General features: G+C 37.2%; 1 protein-coding gene across 4 annotated transcripts; it reads left to right on the forward strand.

The window, feature by feature from the left end:
* Positions 1 to 270: 270 nt before the first annotated feature.
* Positions 271 to 18,075, forward strand: LOC137029867 (adhesion G-protein coupled receptor G5-like). 4 transcript variants are annotated; one of them, XM_067399594.1, is made up of 15 exons: positions 271 to 548; positions 6,980 to 7,065; positions 10,376 to 10,822; positions 10,956 to 11,007; positions 11,557 to 11,671; positions 11,769 to 11,891; positions 11,971 to 12,087; positions 12,970 to 13,012; positions 13,100 to 13,203; positions 14,213 to 14,331; positions 14,462 to 14,724; positions 14,880 to 14,979; positions 16,610 to 16,682; positions 16,772 to 16,884; positions 17,113 to 18,075. In XM_067399594.1, the coding sequence occupies exons 2-15, from the start codon at positions 6,999 to 7,001 to the stop codon at positions 17,144 to 17,146; spliced, it is 1,770 nt and encodes a 589-aa protein (XP_067255695.1). In that variant the 5' UTR covers positions 271 to 548; positions 6,980 to 6,998; the 3' UTR covers positions 17,147 to 18,075. The 4 variants fall into 4 exon arrangements, with proteins under 4 accessions (XP_067255695.1, XP_067255692.1, XP_067255691.1 ...); XM_067399591.1 differs by having other exon boundaries at positions 275 to 548; positions 10,379 to 10,822; positions 16,610 to 16,884; positions 17,113 to 18,054; XM_067399590.1 differs by having other exon boundaries at positions 275 to 548; positions 16,610 to 16,884; positions 17,113 to 18,053.
* The last annotated feature ends 391 nt before the right edge of the window (positions 18,076 to 18,466 follow it).

Genomic DNA, 18,466 nt, shown 5'->3' on the forward strand with positions numbered 1-18,466 from the left:
CAATGCAAACTATATAGCCAATGTTTACATGGCATTGCTCATCCCTTTCTAAATATACCTGTAGGCTACTGCCTGGCCTCAGATTTCTATGATATAAGATTTCTGTTTTTAACTTCTATTTCGCAAATAAAGCACAAACAGGGAACCATGTTACAATAGCTTATAGTAGAGTTTCTGTGAGATTGACTGTTGCTGGAGTGTTTGTATGTTTCTATGAGACTGACTGTTGAGTCAGTCTCAGTAGTAGAGTACCTCCGCTTTCCACATGACTAGTACTACATGATAATGTGACACGAGCTCCTTCAGTTCAGTATTCACACGCTCTGAGTCACTGTGCGCTCCTGTGAGTGTGAAAGTCACTTGCGTTTTTCGCTCTTCCACTAGTTTTACATTACGTGTGTTTTTACATGTACTGTCCCACCGGGAACGTTACTTCAAAATAACCAACGACCGTTTACGCGATTTTGCTGACCGTTTTCCGAAAACCAAGTGTTTTGCGTAGGCTACGAGAGGCAAGATATCAAGTGTTCTGCGTTTGTGTATGAAAGGTAAGACAATTTCTCTAAATGTTTGCTAAAGCGATGCACCATATGATCTCCAATCAGTCTATCTGTGAAGGTGTTTGAGTGTGAATTTTATGTTTTCATACATTTTGATTCGAATCTATTGCTTTTGCTTTTTTTACATGTGAAATGGGGGTGATTTTTACCTAGATGTAGAGCTAGTTGTTGTCACACTTTTGACTTCAGTCAAACGACGCGCAACGATATTAAACGATATCTGTAAGTTGTCACAGTAAGAACAATAAGTTCTGATAATAAAAATGCGACAGCTTGATATTTATGTACAATATGATTTTCAGTTCAACCCTTAAGTTAACATCTACCTTCATTACAGCTGACCATTGCCATAATTGATGCTACATTATGGTTGTATTGTGTTCACTTTATTTAGAGCCATAACAAAATATTTTGATATTGAAATTTTAGTATGAAGGGTTGAATTCACAATAATCAGGTGCTTAAAAGCTGAATACACTGCTAGAGGAAACACATTTGTGTTATCAAAAGCTGAGATATAGCCCTGGTTTGTTGTGACAACTAGCCCCCATCTTTTGTATTCACATAAAAGGGCTGGGTTTTCGTATTTTTCCTTGTGTTTTACATGTGTTTGCTAGTACACTAACGAAAAAAACTGTCAAATTGGCCCAAATCTGTTAAATTGCTGTCCAACAAACCATGTTAAAGAGCTTAACACATTAACACATATTAGCATGCGATAACCTTTAACAGGGTTAGATTTGACCTAAGCTCACCTCATCCTCTATAAGATATACATGCAGTTTTTTTGCATGCATTTCTCTCTATTACATGTTCATTTCAACATTTCACGCTTACTGCAGTAATATATGAGACAAGGCTCTCCTTAGGGAAATTGGAGCGCAGGTGGAGGAGCACCAGCCGCATATTTACTCCGGGCTATGAACATATCAAAGACACACGGAGACTGTGCTTTAGTGAAACCCTTGACAATCCTGTATAGGAGTGTCCCAGACCAGTCAGTCCACCTCAATAGAAAGGAATGCTCCCTTTATCTGCCTTCTATAACTGACTGAGAAGATTGAGCCTGTAACTACAACTGTCATATGCTTTCATTATTTCTACAAATTCAAATTGAATTCAGCTTCATAAGAAATTTTCTTTAGTAATTGGTCGAATGCTTATTAAATTGCAATCAAAGATGTTTTCATTTTAGCTACTCTTTATGTCTTGTAGTGTATCTTGGTTTTCCTGTCTGAACCACGATGGTTGATCTACGCAACTAAACAGCGAGGTTTTTTTTTTTTTTTTGCTTTAATGCAACTTAGCGGCAATGTAATCGCCACTAAATGGTCTAAAGACCTTTGCCCTCAGTCCCTGCTACTTGTCAGTTCGGCTCAGAATGAAGTGAGCTCAAAGGCCTCTCTCTTTTTTGTCTGGCACTGATGTTACAAAGGAAAAGCACAATAGCTTGACCTAGTTCATCTCAAAGTTCACATTCTTGTTCTGTGCGCGTCGTTAGCTTTGCTAGACACAACATGAGCCGTGGAAATGGTGTAGAGAAGCAAGTCTTCTGTGGTTTATCAGTCTTGAGGCATATGTAGGACTTCAAAACAAGTTGAATCATTTCGAGAGATTTTATCAGAGCGAGGAAATTCAGGTGGCAGGAACGGAGACTCATGAGTTCACGACACAGAAGTTATTAAAATTTCCACAGAGTCATTATAACCAAAAGAGGAAGTGTTATATGATGTTGAGTGGATTATTTTTAGTGGCTGTTGAGTGGGAAATAACATAGTAAAGGGGAGAGAATTTTTGTATGCATTTGAGCAAAAATTCCTTTATTTGCACAGTTTAAAACTGGCAACATGCTCCCTGTATAAATGGACTGCCCCGGCTTCCTTTCAGTGGTGCTTGGAGAGAAAAGGGACATTCTTTGATTGCTGTGAAGTCCACATAGCTGGAACAATGGCAGAGGGAGAGTGGGCCAGAAAGGGCGGAGGCATAGACGCACCCTTCTCAAACATTGCACAGAGGAACTGGGCACTTTCTGTACTCAATAGGCTGCTCTGTTATAGCCACATTGGGCTGTAATTTTTATACAGTGCATTGCTGACATGTTTGGACAAAGAAATTTTTTTTCAGAGATTGAACCACCGAGTTGACCACCATTAACCAATTAGCAGGTTTTTACCATAGCATAAAAACATGTTTACAGTATACCTGCAGTTGCTGCAGATTTGTCGGCTGCAAAACCATGATACGAATTTCACATTCCACCACATCCTCTGTTGGTCTATTGGATTGAGATTTGGTGACTATGGAGGCCATTTGAGTATAGTGAACTCGAATGTCATGTTCAAGAAACCAATTTAACACAATTTGAGGTTTGTGACAGTGCGTTATCCTCACTCTAAAAAATGCTGGGTTAAAAACAACCCAAGTTGGGTTGAAAATGGACAAACCCAGCAATTGGGTTGTTTTAACCCAGCGGTAGGGTTAAATGTTTGCCCAACCTGCTGGGTAGTTTTATATAACTCAACTATTGTTTAAAAATTACTGTATTGCTTAATTAAAATTAACCCAAAGTATTTTGGAAATGAACATTTATGTTCAAAGAATAATTATTAAACAATAAGCATTTATTAAATTGCTTATTAATACATTTATATTTATAAACTATTAAACTATTAAATTTATATTAATAAAAAATTAAAGCTTATTAATAAACATTCACCTTTTGTCTATTATTGTTGTCTCTAATTGAATCTGGTTTTTAATTTCCCAACTATTTTGGGTTCATTTTAAGCTAGCCATATAGCAATTTTTAAACAATAGTTGGTTTAAATAAAACTATCCCAGCAGGTTGGGCAAACATTTAACCCAACCGCTGGGTTAAAACAACCCAATCGCTGGGTTTGTCCATTTTCAACCCAACTTTGGTTGCTTTTAACCCAGCCTTTTTTAGAGTGCTGCTTGAAGTAGCCATCAGAAAATGGTACACTGTGGTCATAAAGGGATAGACATGGTCAGCAACAATACTCAGGTAGGCTGTGGCATTTAAACGATGCTTAATTGGTACTAAGGGGCCCAGAGTGTACCAAGAAAACATCCCACACTATTACACAACCACCCTGAAGCACTGATACAAGGCAGGATGGATCCACGCTTTCATGTTGTTTACGCCAAATTCCGAACCTACCATCTGAATGCGGCAGCAGAATTCGAGGCTCATCAGACTTGGCGATGTTTTTCCAATCTTCTTTTGTCCAGTTTTTTTCCAATCTTCTTTTGTCCAGTTTTGGTGAGCCTGTGTAAATTGTAAATTGCCATGGTTAGGTCATGTTAGTTAATACATTAAGTAATGTTAACAAAAGATCCAAAGAGGTGAAAGAGAATATTTTTGTAAGTTGGATTCTTAAAGACTTCACTTGTTTCTGAAAGAACGATTCCATGATAGATACATTTTTTAACAGGAATTTGTTGCCACAATGCCACCTAGTGGGGTAATCGATACAATTGTTAACCAGTTCCTGTCAAAAGGTGATTTATTCTATTTTAATCGGTAACGTAGACATCAGTTTCTCTAAATAATAAACGTTTGTATACTTCTGTGATGACTGGAATATTTGTAACAGAAATAATGATACTGTGTGTTTGACAAGATTGCTTGTAAAACTGTTTATATCTAAATATGAAAACGCTCTTTAGATCAATGGTAGCATGAACACAGATTTGAATGTCTCAATTTTATTTTTGTCGAAGGTTTAATATACAGGGGCGAATTGTCATTTAGGAATTAGATCATGTGGGTGATGAAATAGAGAACACAATTATTCGTGCAGCTCTCTCTCTCTCTCTCTCTCTCTCTCTCTCAATTCAATTCAAAATTGCTTTATTGGCATGACTGTAAATAATACAATATTGCCAAAGCTTGAAATAAATACATATATATACATAAAACAATAATAAAAGGATGAAATGGCTACTTAAAGGATACGCTCCTCGCACTTCGACCAAACATCACAACGGAACCGTTTTAGGAACCGAAAATTAGAAACTTAGAAATTTTGCACGCTTTCAGTTCTTTTTAAAAAACCACACGGTTCCCGACCCTTGCTACAATAGTAATTTCTTGCTAGAAATTACATCAGAAGTGGAAAATGTTGGTCAAAAATGTACATTTACATACAAACTGACCACCAGACGTCATCTTTAATTTTAGTTCAACTGTCCCAGAATGGCACAGGATTGTGGGATATCTAAGGCAGAGAAGGATACATTTATCCTGCCTTCAAAATGTGATCATTTGAAGGTATCTTAGTAGACAGGATGTGACAAGATCATTGGATTCAGATGTCTACATGCCTAAATGCATTGAGTTGCTTCCATGTGATTGGCTGATTAGATATTTACACCCGTAAAGCACTTTGAATTGCAATAAATAAAGTATGCTTGATTGATTGATGTGTATCCCAAGTAGTTTGCATTGCAAAACCATTTGTTGTAGGGGCCTGATAGTGCGGGTGGAAAAACTATATTACCAAATGTCTAACTAACCACAACAGACGCAAGAAGATGGCAACTGTCTGTTATGTAGAGTGTTTTTGTTGTCAAAAGGCATTTTGTTTACTCAACCTTTTTTTACTCAAAATTATTCCTTTTCAAAAGGTTTGTCAGAACAGCTCATAGTGTCCAAAATGTGCAAAATTAAAAGGCAGCATGCCCTTAAACCCAAAAATATTTGTTGCTACAGTGTCAAAATTGTCTCACACATATTTCATTACCCTGTTGCAGAATTGTGTATGGCAAAAGGAAGCAAATTATATACAGTATGTGCACATTTTTAGATTTATCATTCTCTCTACACAGATGGCAGTTTATGCATGCATGCATTTTCATAGCAGTTTAGTAGGTCTAGAACACGTTATCTCATAATAGTAGCACCAGTGGTAAAGCACTTGATGTAGTTTCGTCGTCAGACCAAATGGAGTATCTGCAGATGTTGTGTTTTGCATAATGCCTGCCACAACAGGTTGATGCATGTTTGTGCTCGAAGTCGGTAAATGCAGGAAAGCCACAGTGGTGTCTGATCTTAACTGTGTGCTACGTTCTCAACTGTTTGGCTTATATCTCTGAAAGATGTAAAGGTCAGCATGCAGAAAAGCAACATTTTAGATCAGCACTATATAAGTGAGAACTAGTGTTAAAGTATGTGTATCATTGACTCTACACTCTAAAAATGCTGGGTTAAAAACAACCCAAGTTGGCTTAAGTATGGACAAACTCAGCAGGTTGGCTTAAAGGGCACCTATTGTCTTATTCTTAAGACCATCATCTGGGATTAAAGTCACCATGAAATCAAAATGGACAATTCTTATTTTTTATGGAATATGGCAGTATTTCTTATAAATTATTTGTGCGCATCATTATTTTCTCAAAAGTCATGTGCCCTCTTTAATCTTTAATCAAAGTAACATCTTCCCCTCCCTCTTACAGTGACATCTCGTCTCTGATGATGTGTTTACTGGCGTGAGGGCGGGACAACCTGTCACTCACATGAGATGACAGCAATCACAACAATCCAATCAATTCCTTATGAACACAATCAAGTCCCGTCCTACATTTTTTCTAGTTTGAGAATCCGTTTCGCTTTCATCCGTTTCAATCTGAAATGATCTTTTTTGGATTAATATTTACTCAATATTCTTTTGTACATGAAAGGACGTGAACTTCTTGAATGTTTACCCTTTTGTAAACTTTTTTAAACCGCGATATCACATTTTTCTGGTGTCTGATAGCCTCTCAGTGAAGTGAGAAAAAAACAGCTTCTTACATTGTCAAATTTTGCAGAAGTGACTTGTAGAGTGCTGTGTGCCTCAGTGATCAGTGCTGACTCAGTCACTGTCACTGGCTGTGTGTGTTTCGGCACATTTGGACTGGCAGTGTATTATGATTCATTTTATTGCTCTTTGTCTCGACCATGAGGACTCATGTATTACTACACAACATGAAACAAAGATTTTGACATAGAGATGGCATCATATCTGTATGACCACAATGGCCCCTGTGCTGCAAAAGAAAGTCTGTTCTCATGGATAAGAGATGACAGTTTCAGCCAAGCATGTATCAGAATGTATTTTTACCCTTGCATGTATGTGTTCTCATTGATAAGAGTCCAGGAATAGATATGTTACTAGATGACTGCCGCTTTGTCTCAAGAATAATGTGTTTGTAAAGAGGAAACTAGTATTTTTACTTCCACACAGATAATGCAGACATTTATCATTTACTAAAAACTATGTGGTAAGAGGAAGGATCAGTCAAGATACTGATAACATGATTTCCTATTCATTTAAGAAAGCCTTGCATGGCTCTACTGAGTTACGTGGTAGTGCATTTTTCATTTCTCTCTAACTGAGTTCTCTGTTGCTCTTCAGGCATCATCTATGAGCTACAATGAAGCAGAACCCAAAGACTGTAAGGATGTGGATGATCATCTGTCTTTTGTTCAGTTCGGGTCTAGGTAAGTAGGCGATCACCAACGAAGTGAAATTATACTAGTTGCATATTGATGATGGATTACTGTTAGCATCTTGTTTAAAGCTGCAGTCCGTAACTTTTTTGGTTAAAAATTATCCAAAATCAATTATTGAGCAAGTACATAACCAGCCATTGTTCAAAATGAACTCCTTACCTAAGCCTATAGGTGTCCAAAGTTTTTTAAAAGGGGGCCAGATTCGATGTTGTGGACACATCTGGGGGCCGGTTCCTTTTCCATTGTGTATATATTTATGTATGTATGTATATATATATGTAACGGAGGCCAGCTAGTAGTCGCTGTGCTAGTAAACCTCCCTCCTCTGATCTCAAGAGATGCTCTAGCGACTGACGTTAGAGGTTGCAGCCTTTAGTCTCCTTGTTACTGTGTGTTCACACCACCGGCGGCGAGAGCGTCAAAGTGACGCTAGTCATTCATTTTCAATGAGAGCCAGCGGCGAGCTCCGGCCGAGGAGAGTTGAAATCAGGTTAACTTTATGGTAATGAGCTATGACGCGGTTCGGCGGCAACCAATTAGAATGTAGAGGTCCTTGCTTGAGAGGCTTCCGATTGGTTGACGCGACTTGTCATTTACTTTGGCTCTGCTTTGAACAATAAGTACAGCGTTGTTGGCAGGGCGGCCAAGGCGAATGTTGACGCTCTCGCCGGCGGCGGTGTGAACGCACCGTTAGAGCGTCCGAGGCCCGTGCGGAGCGGGGCGAGTAGGACCTGGGTAGAGGGGTTAGACACACACATATATATATATATATATATATATATATATATATTAGGGCTGTCAAAATAACGCGTTAATTTTGATTAATTAATCGTAGAAAAAATAACGCAGATTAATCCATTCCGTATTGACCTTTGAACCTGGAGCCGTTTTCGTGCGCACAAGCTCTTTCAAAGTAAGCACCGTCTTTGCACTCTCTCTACCTCACACTTAATAATTTACATGAACTGACACAATGCTAAAAGCGCATTCGGAGAATGTTTTTCCTGAATAACCGCTGGGTGTGAATAGTGCTCAAAAGAACGTCACCTCATCTTCTCTGACAGGCGCCCTGCTGACATAAACCACACTTTCAGTAAACAAAAAGAAAATCCTATCCAGTGGTGAAGTGTTTTCTGTGTTGATCTTTTGCGATATCCTAATAACAGTCGCGATTCGCACGCAACGCGTCAACGTCCGCTAATGTCCGATTCGTGACCTAATGACTCATTTGAACAGATTCATTTTAATGAATCATGACAACAACTGATTGGTCCACACGGTCATTTACTCGAACAACTCTGAAATGAAAACATAAGTGTGCTTACCCCATTTAGCAAGAGTGGTTAGTAAAATTAGCCTTAATAATCCACAATATTTTCAGGTTATTTAAATGACAATGTGTAGTAAATTAGGCCTACCTATAAAATCAGTTAGTTTAGACTGGAGTGAGGTGAAACCAGAACAAAGCAAGTTGTTGTTAGCTAGGTGCATTCAATTGTATATGGTAGAAAATTATATTATTAGTTAATAGGATATATATATATATATATCCTATCTATATCAATCATGTTTTGTTTCTTGAAAACATGACAGATTTGACAAAAGCTTGAGCTGACAGTAGAGTAGCTTGAGATAGGACACAGTTATAAATTTAATACACAAATAATATCTGTAAAACATTTAACAACCTCGTTTTAAAGGGTGAAATTTAAATATTATTACTGAGTTAGAACTCTATTCTTATTTACATTAAAAAGTACTCTCATTAGATCACCGCAGGTAAAACCACACATGGCACCTCACTATATGGTAAAAAGTAAAAATATTGTTTCTATATCTAGAATGGCTTTTACACATTTAATATAAATCCGAAGGCACAAAACTGCAAGTTTATGAAAAGAAATAGTCTGTAATTTGGCCTTTATTACTCATTTAAAACATGTCTACATTAAAAAATTAAATTAGATATTAACCTACATTCTGACAAAATACCACGGTTACAATTAGTGTTACCAGAGTAAATCCATGATAAACGTTGTTGAATTGTTGGTTGAAAAGTATTCTAACTGAAACGGCTTAATGTTTCTCCTTATTTGCACGTTAGTGTTGATTAAGTCAGCGCTCTTTCAACTGGCTTTAAACTGAATTAAATTACAACACATCTGTATATATAAAGAAGGAGTCCCAGATGTTGCAGGCAGAGGATCATTGATAGCCTTTTCTCACAGGAGCTGGAATAATTAAACTTATCATTTTGCTGGTGGATTGTAATCCAGAAAGGTCCAAATGACAGTCATCAGTGACAACTGGAGATTCACCCGTAAAAAACCCATCAAAAGCAAAAGACTTTGGAAGCTAATACAGACTCAGTACACATAGTCATGCAATGCTGATGTTATTAACATTAACAATTTGAGAACAAAGTTTAACAATAATAATCATTTACACATTTTGATGTGATATGATATTGTTAGATTTAATCACCATTGGCAGCGCATTTTATTGTAATGCTTTTTTTCCCTTAGTTGGTCAGAACAAAAGTGGCAGATTTGTTACTTGTTCAGATGACATTTTCAGGTGAAAATTCTTATTATCTTAAAATTCTTATGGTCATGCTTCCAAGACATAGAATCTATGATTCCAAAGTACAGTATCCTCACCGGTGCGGTGACTGACAGCCACACATTCTCCTAGACATTAGATTCATCCGCACTGAGGAGCCGGTCACCGTGATTTTGCCAAGTAAGACATGTTCCTGGATCAACACATTTTGTTAATCCTGGAACAACATTCCAGTCTGAAAATTTAGCCTTAACCCTATTCCTACCCCTAAACCTAATCCTACCCATAATTTATCCCTAAAATCAGATGGGAAAGATAGGTGAATAACATTGATGTAGAAGCACCTAACCCTGGTTGCAAGCCTAAACTTGACATAAATGGTCAACTTGTCCCTCAAATCTGATTGGTTGATTGGAATGTTGTTCCAGGATCAACAAAGATGTTTATGACCCTGAGGAGCCGTGCCGATGCACAACCCACGTAAATGATAATTCTGGAAAATATTAACTGCATTTTGCAGGTTTCAAACAGAGATGGCGACAAAGAGGCAAAACTTATGGTCTGCATCTTTAATGAGTCTATTTTTAGACAGAAAATGCACACTTGATTAATGCAAAAATGTAATATTTTGGATAGTTTGTTAGAAATACTTTTAGAATTCAAATCAATATATTTTTCAGATAACATTTATTTATATTAATTTTATTTACTTATTTACCATATTTTGTTCATTTAGCAGCAACTGAGAATGACAGAGACTTTAAGATGTGTGGAACATGGCGCCATGGAAATGCACCCCGAAATCTGAATTATGATTTGACAACAGGCTGTACGGAAATTGAGATTTCTGCCAATGAGAGCACACTCTCTGTTCGGGGCAGTATCACAGCGAAGTGCACACGATCTTCATCAATTCCTCTGAATTCAAACCCTCTTCAAAGTCAAAGTGATTTCTGTGTGTTCTGGGAGCCGCTGCTGGACCTGCTGATAGTGGAGGTGAATGGAAAGAATCACACTCTGTGTGAACCAAACGCCCTTCAAAAAAACTGCTGCACAAACCTCTCACCTGGGAATCAGAATAATGCCGGTCTGTATGGTATTGTGAAAGGCAGCATCCGTGGTGATGTCATCACCGACAATGTCATGGAAAAATATGCATTTGACGGACAGTCAATCAACTGCAGTAAGAACCTTTAATGTAATATTTTCATTTTTGTCAAATCAAAAGTGACACTGAGTGAGCTCACTTGTGAGTTTAGCATTTCTGAGCATGTGATCAGTTTGGTTTCATTATATATCTGTGTTTCCACTTACAGAGGAGCAGTTCTGTGATAAGGCAGTAAGTCAGACGTCCAGAGGAGCAAACATGTGAGCCAATCATCATTTGATTTTACTTTAGTAACAGTTTCACTATTACTTCAGAGTGTTATGAACTGATGTGGTCTATCATGCAGATTGCAAGAGGTGATGTTTTGCATGCTTATAAGAGAACAATCATGATGAGCTTAAGTCGGAGTGAAAAACAGAGGTTGAGCCGCAAACAGGAAGCTAAACTCATGCCTACAATAGTTTTCTAACTTATATGCTTAAGGCATGGGCATCATTGAATTTTTAAAACATTTATCACATCTTCAACATTTTATTTAGTGCAATACACCCCATTTATTGTGCATGTTCATTTAATATGCTGAGCCATCTTATTAAAATGTTTAAATGAGTATTGTCTTATGCATACTGTCTTTAATGCAGAAATGGGTGTGTACATATTGTGTGGTGTTTACTGTGGTTTATACTGTGACCATAACTTATACACAAGTAAAATACTATAAATAAACTTTTTTTTTTTTTGAATGAAAATGGTGGTGGGGTGGGATTCATATGAATCTGACTCTAATACATGTTTTTGCATGTTTGCAGGATAGAGAATGTAGTGATGAAATCTAATACAACAGGCCATATGGATCTACCTTGTGCTCAAAGCACAATTATTGAGATGGAAGAGGGCTTCACAGGACTTCATTTAACTCTGCCAGTAAATGATATTCACATTTTATAAGCGGTTCAAATAACTTTTTGAGTCACAGAAAGGTCTTTTTCTTGCATATGAATAAATATGTGTTGCATTCCAGGCCTCTGGAACTGAAGCACGAAACATGACACCCTCCGTTTATCTCCCCTCCTGCCTGAAATCAGCAACAAAGAGCAAGTCCAAAGTGGTGTATACTCACTACAAGGCCAGGAAATTATTTCAGGTATGACAATATTTGTCAAGCAGAAATAAATCATGTGGAGCTATGTACAGTATGACACAACAGTACTTGTGTTGTATAGGGGGGACCTTCTGATTCAACTCTTCTTGATGATGTAGTTGGACTCTCTGTGGAAAATGAGATTATCAAAAACCTCCCAGAACCTGTCAGAATCAGATTTCACCACCTTCCCTTTCCAGTAAGTTTGAGCATGTTCATTTGTGTTTTTTCATACTTTTTTTCATGTTATATCTTATTTTTTATGGTGTTAAAGTGCTATTCATAAGCTTATCTACAATTGTAGCTCACATCATTTTCTTCCGAGTAGATAAAGTGTGTGTTCACACTAGACAGCACTCTGGTGTGATTGCTCTGTTAATGCGTTTCACGTGGAGTGCGCTGCCATCCGAACCTTGGTGCACAGCAAACAAACAGACGGGGCTCGGTCTGCTTCCAAATAAACTCTGGTGCAGTTTAAGTAAAATATAACCGCAACGCAGACCAAAGGCATCTAAACGAACCAAAAATAGGACGTACTGTCATAAGATGCAACCCTATAAAGGACAGAATGCTTAAGCATACCTGGATCTTTTTGTAATATGAGCTATGTTGCCCATTACAGTTCGTTTCAGGCACTGAACCACTGTCTTTTGACTCCTTTACACAAACACAACGAGCATTTAGCCCAGCATACAGCAAGTTTCGTTCTAAAAAAAATCTGCCATAAAAGCTGTTTTTTGTTGTGTTTATTTAGGTTTGGTGTTAAAAATGCCAGTGTGAACACTAAGCAAACTTTTTTTTTTTTTTGGTCAGGAAAAAAAACAAACAAAACAAAAAACAAGAGAACTGAATTACAAGTCTGAACACACCCTAAATGTCTTACATTTCCTTAACACCGAATCATAGCCTGATAAATATCAGATTACAATCTTGCTTGATCTTGTTTTTGGCATTTAAAGAGCCCTGTTTACTTGCACAGAATTTATGACAGCTGAACTTTGCAATTGATATGATGAATTTCCAAACAGTACTGTATGTGCCAAACCACTCTCTTCCTATGCTCTTCTCTTTCATTCCACAGGCTAACTGTTCTGGAAAATGTGTTTCATGGGACACAAGAATAGGTGTGCTCAAGTCTTCATGTTCATAAATACATCATCAATAATTATTTGACAAATGTTAAAGCAATTACTGATTGTACTTCTCTGCAGACAATGAAGTGAATTGGAGAGGCGACGGTTGTAATACGTTTAACATCGATGAAAGACAGACAGAATGTCATTGTAATCACCTTACATACTTTGCTATTCTTGTGGTGAGTAGTAGGTTTAAGTTACCAATAAAAATTAAAGGGTTAGTTCACCCAAAAATGAAAATTCTGTCATTTATTACTCACCCTCATGCCGTTCCACACCCGTAAGACCTTCGTTAATCTTCGGAACACAAATTAAGATAATTTAATTCATATCCGATGGCTCCGTGAGGCCTTCATAGGGAGTAATGTCACTTCCTCTGTCAAGATCCATAAAGGTACTAAAAACATTTAAATCGGTTCATATGAGTACAGTTGTTCAATATTAATATTATAAAGTGACAAGAATATTTTTGGTGCGCCAAAAAAAAAAAAAAATAGCGACTTATTTAGTGATGGCCGATTTCAAAACAATGCTTCAGGAAGCATCGGAGCATTATAAATCAGTGTGTCGAATCTGCAGTTCGGAACTCCAAAGTCACGTGATTACAGCCGTTTGGCGGGTTTGAACCGCAATCCGATTCATGATTCGATACACTGATTCATAACGCTCCGATGCTTCCTGAAGCAGTTTTTTGAAATCGGTCATCACTAAATAAGTCGTTATTTTGTTTTTTTGCCGCACCAAAAATATTCTCGTCGGTTTATAATATTAATATTGAACAACTGTACTCACATGAACCGATTTAAATGTTTTTAGTACCTTTATGGATCTTGACAGAGAAAGTGACATTACTCCCTATGAAAGCCTCACGGAGCCATCGGATTTGAACTAAAATATCTTAATTTGTGTTCCGAAGATTAATGAAGGTCTTACGGGTGTGGAACGGCATGAGGGTGAGTAATAAATGAGAGAATTTTCATTTTTGGGTGAACTAACCCTTTAAGTTAAAAAAAAAGTGTGTTTTGCTCATTTCTAGTAATAATTTACACTGAGAGCCAGACTTAATGAATAAAAGATTTTTCTCTCATCCTTATTAATTTGAATAGCCATCGGGAGAGTGTAACAGATTACACCATAGAAATGGAATAATGCATTCCATGACATGTCTATTTTTCTTCAATGCTTTAGCAAGTGGAACAGAAGGCTACAGTTCGCCATCTAGAGGCTCTGACGTTCATTACCGCTGTGGGCTGTGCCGTGTCTTTAGTTAGCTGTTTGGTTCTCTTCTATTGGCTCTGTAAACGCAGGTATGACTTCATTGACTTGGAATTTATTACACTATCACAAAAAAAAAAAAAAAAAAAAGCTTGTTCAATGAATCTATTTTAAATCTTACCCCATTGTTTTTGTCTTTGTCGTTTTGTCTCTGCATTCCAGAACAGGGAAGAAAAACCAGACCTCACTGGTGCACCGTGGTCTGGTGGTGGCAATATTTCTTTTGTGCTTGTTCTTCATTCTTACCGGTACAGTGGCCAATGTTGAAAATAAAACAGCTTGTGTGATAACAGGATCTCTTCTGCATTACTCGTTGCTAAGCACCCTCTGCTGGATGGCTATGGAAGTGTTTCACACATTCTTGTTAGTCCGTAAGGTGTTCAGCTCAGATATTTCTCCATGCGTCTTTTACTTGGGGGGATTTGGTGAGTATAACATTAATTTATTTATTTACTTATTTATTTTCTTATTTATTTAAAATCAAGCAGAAATGGTATTTTCATCTATTTTTAGGAGTATTTATATGAATTTAAATGTAGTAATTAACTTTTTATATAACAATTCTTTTTTCCATTTATAGGTCTCCCAGCTCTGCTAGTCATCATACTGCTCTCAATAGGGGATATTTATGGTGAAAAGAAGATTGTGCCAAGTGAAAATATCACCGGTCCTTACCGCATGTAAGAAGATATTTTATATACTCATGAAAATGTCATAAAAATCTGACTTTTTCCGTGTTTAAGTGCTATAATCGGGTCCCCGGTGCATCTACCAACCCAGAAAATGTGAAAAAGGACAACCCAGTAACTTTGTTTTGGCAAGCTTTAAAGGATTCGTTTTACTTTCAAATGAAAATTAGCCTAAGCTTTACTCACCCTCAAGCCATCCTAGGTGTATATGACTTTCTTCTTCCTGATGAGCATAATCAGAGAAATATTAATAAATATCCTGACGCATCCAAGCTTTAAAATGGCAGTGAACGGGACCAATGAGTATGAGCTGAAGAAAGTGTCTCCATCCATCATAAACCTGTACTCCACACTGCTCCGGAGTGGCCTTCTGAAGCAAAGCGATGTGTTTGTGTAAAAAAATATCCATATTTAACAAGTTGTGAAGTAAAATATGCAGCTTCCAAAAGACTGCCTTCCGTATTCAAGTTACGAAGACAAGTCACACTTTCTTTGTACGTTGAATAAGGAAGGCGGTCTGGCGGAAGCTGCATATTTTACTTCATAACTTGTTAAATATGGATTTTTTTTTACACAAATGCATGCAACTGCCATTATAAAGCTTGAATGCGTCAGAATATATTTTCAATATTTCTCCGATTGTGTTCATCAGAAATAAGAAAGCCGTATACACCTAGGATGGCTTGAGGGTGAGTAAAGCTTGGGGTAATTTTCATTTGAAAGTGAACTAATCATTTAATCTGCAAGCATGTGAAAAAATGAGCCGCTCAGATATCGCTCCCCTTGTGACGTAGGAAGGGAATCTTATTATAATATTAATCTGCACGTTTCCACCCACGGCGCCGTCATTTTGTTTTCTCAAGTGAAAACGGTGTACCAGTTCTATGACCATCATGTCAAAATTTCTGTCGTTGGCTGCACAGACGCGCACAGAACACGATTTAGAGTCTCGTTAGCTTGGATAGCCTGCAAATTGACCCAGGCAAGCTCGATTGCTAAAAAAGGAGCATTTCTGTCCGAGCGATATTTTGGAAAAATATTTACATCATTTGATAACAGTCATAAACGTTAGCCGGGTGTGTATGGCTCTGTTTGGCAAACAGTTATGCTATGTATAGTGGGCGTCCATACGGGTTTTGCAAAAGAGATTTAACATGACGGCACATGCTAGATGATGAGATGAATCAACTCCTCAGCAACTACATAAATTTATCCACTAACCATTCAGAAACGTTCAGTTGCATTCTAAAAGTTCTTGCTGAGTCTCTCCATCAATGTCCGACTGAACGCCGTTACTGACAATCGTCATTTTGGCTGTGTGAAATTCTCCAGCTTTGTTGTTGTTGAGCAACCAAAGCACTAGCTGTTAAAGCTCCGCCCTCTTTTGGAAAGTGGGTAGGGAGCAGCAGCTCATTTGCATTTAAAGGGACACACAAAAATGGCATGTTTTTACTCACACCCAAATAGGAGCAAATTTGACAAGCTATAATAAATGATCAGTGGGGTATTTTGAGCTGAAACTTCACAGACACATTCTGGGGACACCAGAGACTTATATTACATCTTGTGAAAAGGGGCACAATAGGTCCCCTTTATAATAATCTTTGCTCTGCTTATCCAGGTGCTGGATGTTGGATGGTGACAAGAGTCTACTGGCCCATTACATCATTAATATTGGCTTACTGGCTGTTGTGGTGAGCTCTGGTGCAGTCATGCTTTTCCTTGTGGTGAAGGAGATCCACAATCGACCCGAATGGAAGATGATTCACGTGTCTTTTCTCAGTATCTGGGGTCTCACCTGTCTGTTTGGCACAACTTGGGGCCTTGGTTTCCTCGATTTTGGCCCTCTCTCAGAGGCTACCCTCTTCCTCTTCTGTATTATCAATTCCTTACAAGGTAAGCTTTTTCTTGAATGCAGTATCACAAAATACACAAGATCAGATAATGGCTAGGCTATTGTGTCAATGTAACTTGATTTCCTGTAGCTGCATATAAAAATAAAACAGCCCTCAAACTTGTTTCCTTTTGTTTTCACTACTAAAGAAATCTTGCATTTAACTCATTAGCTTCCATTCTGTTATATAAAATTGCATGATGATATCCAATTCCCATGTATCCTAACAGGGTTTTTTCTCATGCTGCGATACTATGCTCTTGAGCGGATGAAAAAGAAAGATGACTCCAGTTCGGATGGGAGCAGTTCTGCATCTTCAAAACAGCATATGCTACAGCCTCATGAAAAGAGTTAAAAGTCTGGTGAAGCTCAAACAGTGTCTTTCTGAAACTGCCAAATTTCACTGTTTTTTTTTTTTTTTTACCTTGAAAATTGATCTACAACGGGCATTTGTAAAGATGATTTTATGTCCTGCTGGTCAGGAAGTTGAAAGGTCTTCAGATGACATTGCAATGTCATTGAGTCACGGAGCGTTAGATAATTGAGCATAAATGCTTCACCTGTCATAAGCTGCTAGTCTTAGTGTGAGTATGATAGTTTGTTTCGTTTTCTCAAGCAACCCTTGCACTTTAGATTTTTTTACAACTGTGTTAAACTGCTGTATTCATTGTGATGTAAATAGGAGGTCTAGCAAATCACTTTTTAGTAAGAAAAAAAAAGCAGTGAGTTGTGAGTTAAAGTGTTTGTGCCAGTTTAAACTGCCAGTGCATTCCTCAATGTGTATTTTCAGAATCAAAAATGAGTCTGTATTTTGTTTAGTTCTGTCAGAAGTTGCACTTTCTTTTATTCAGAGTTTTGTAATGAAGCAAAGTAAAGCACAAACTTTACTTTTTGGTTTGTATTAAGTATTTTTATGTGTATTTCTGTTGGAATATAATAATATGGAATACACAATATAAATATTATTGGTGTTTGGTGATTATAGGTGTTTTTTTGTTGTTGTTTTTTATATGACCAGGCGGATAGATGGGTAAAAAAAAAATCAATATTAATAAAAATAAACTATCATTAAAAAGGTTCTTTATAACATCATTAAGGTTCTGTATAGCAATTTAGCATGTTTCTTTATGAAACCTTATGCTATTTATCGGGCATGCTATTTATTCATAAAATCATTAATCAAAATGGAAAGAAACTTTATTTGTAGCAAAAACTTTGGAGCCGCTTAGAATTTTTTACTTATTTGAATTAGAATATGAAACCATGATGCATTAAAATGTGAAAGTAATAGTTAATAGAGTTAATACTAGGTAGTGTAAATAATGTGATGCTAAAACAGGACGTATGCAGAGAGTTTTATTCCACACTAGCCAGGTGAAATGAAGGGTCAGCAAATGAAAACAACACAAGCTCAAAATCCACAAATAATTCGTACGCACCTTTTTAATAATAATTAAAAACACAGACAACATTTTCAGTTTAAAACCCAAAGGATGATAAACAACAGAAAAAAATATTTACCGTTAAATTAACTAAATTGCTCAGAACTGTAGCCTGGCTAACAAGAATGAACTAGATGTGAAT

The sequence above is a fragment of the Chanodichthys erythropterus genome, chromosome 11 (assembly GCF_024489055.1).
Source record: "Chanodichthys erythropterus isolate Z2021 chromosome 11, ASM2448905v1, whole genome shotgun sequence".
NCBI lineage: Eukaryota > Metazoa > Chordata > Actinopteri > Cypriniformes > Xenocyprididae > Chanodichthys > Chanodichthys erythropterus.

Bases quoted from the DNA above. Each gene is read 5' to 3' on its own strand.
- LOC137029867 (XM_067399590.1), top strand. From the start codon at position 6,999: ATGAAGCAGAACCCAAAGACTGTAAGGATGTGGATGATCATCTGTCTT. The intron at 11,672-11,768 runs GTAAATGATATT...GTTGCATTCCAG, and splicing joins GACTTCATTTAACTCTGCCA to GCCTCTGGAACTGAAGCACG. The intron at 12,088-12,969 runs GTAAGTTTGAGC...TTCATTCCACAG, and splicing joins TTCACCACCTTCCCTTTCCA to GCTAACTGTTCTGGAAAATG.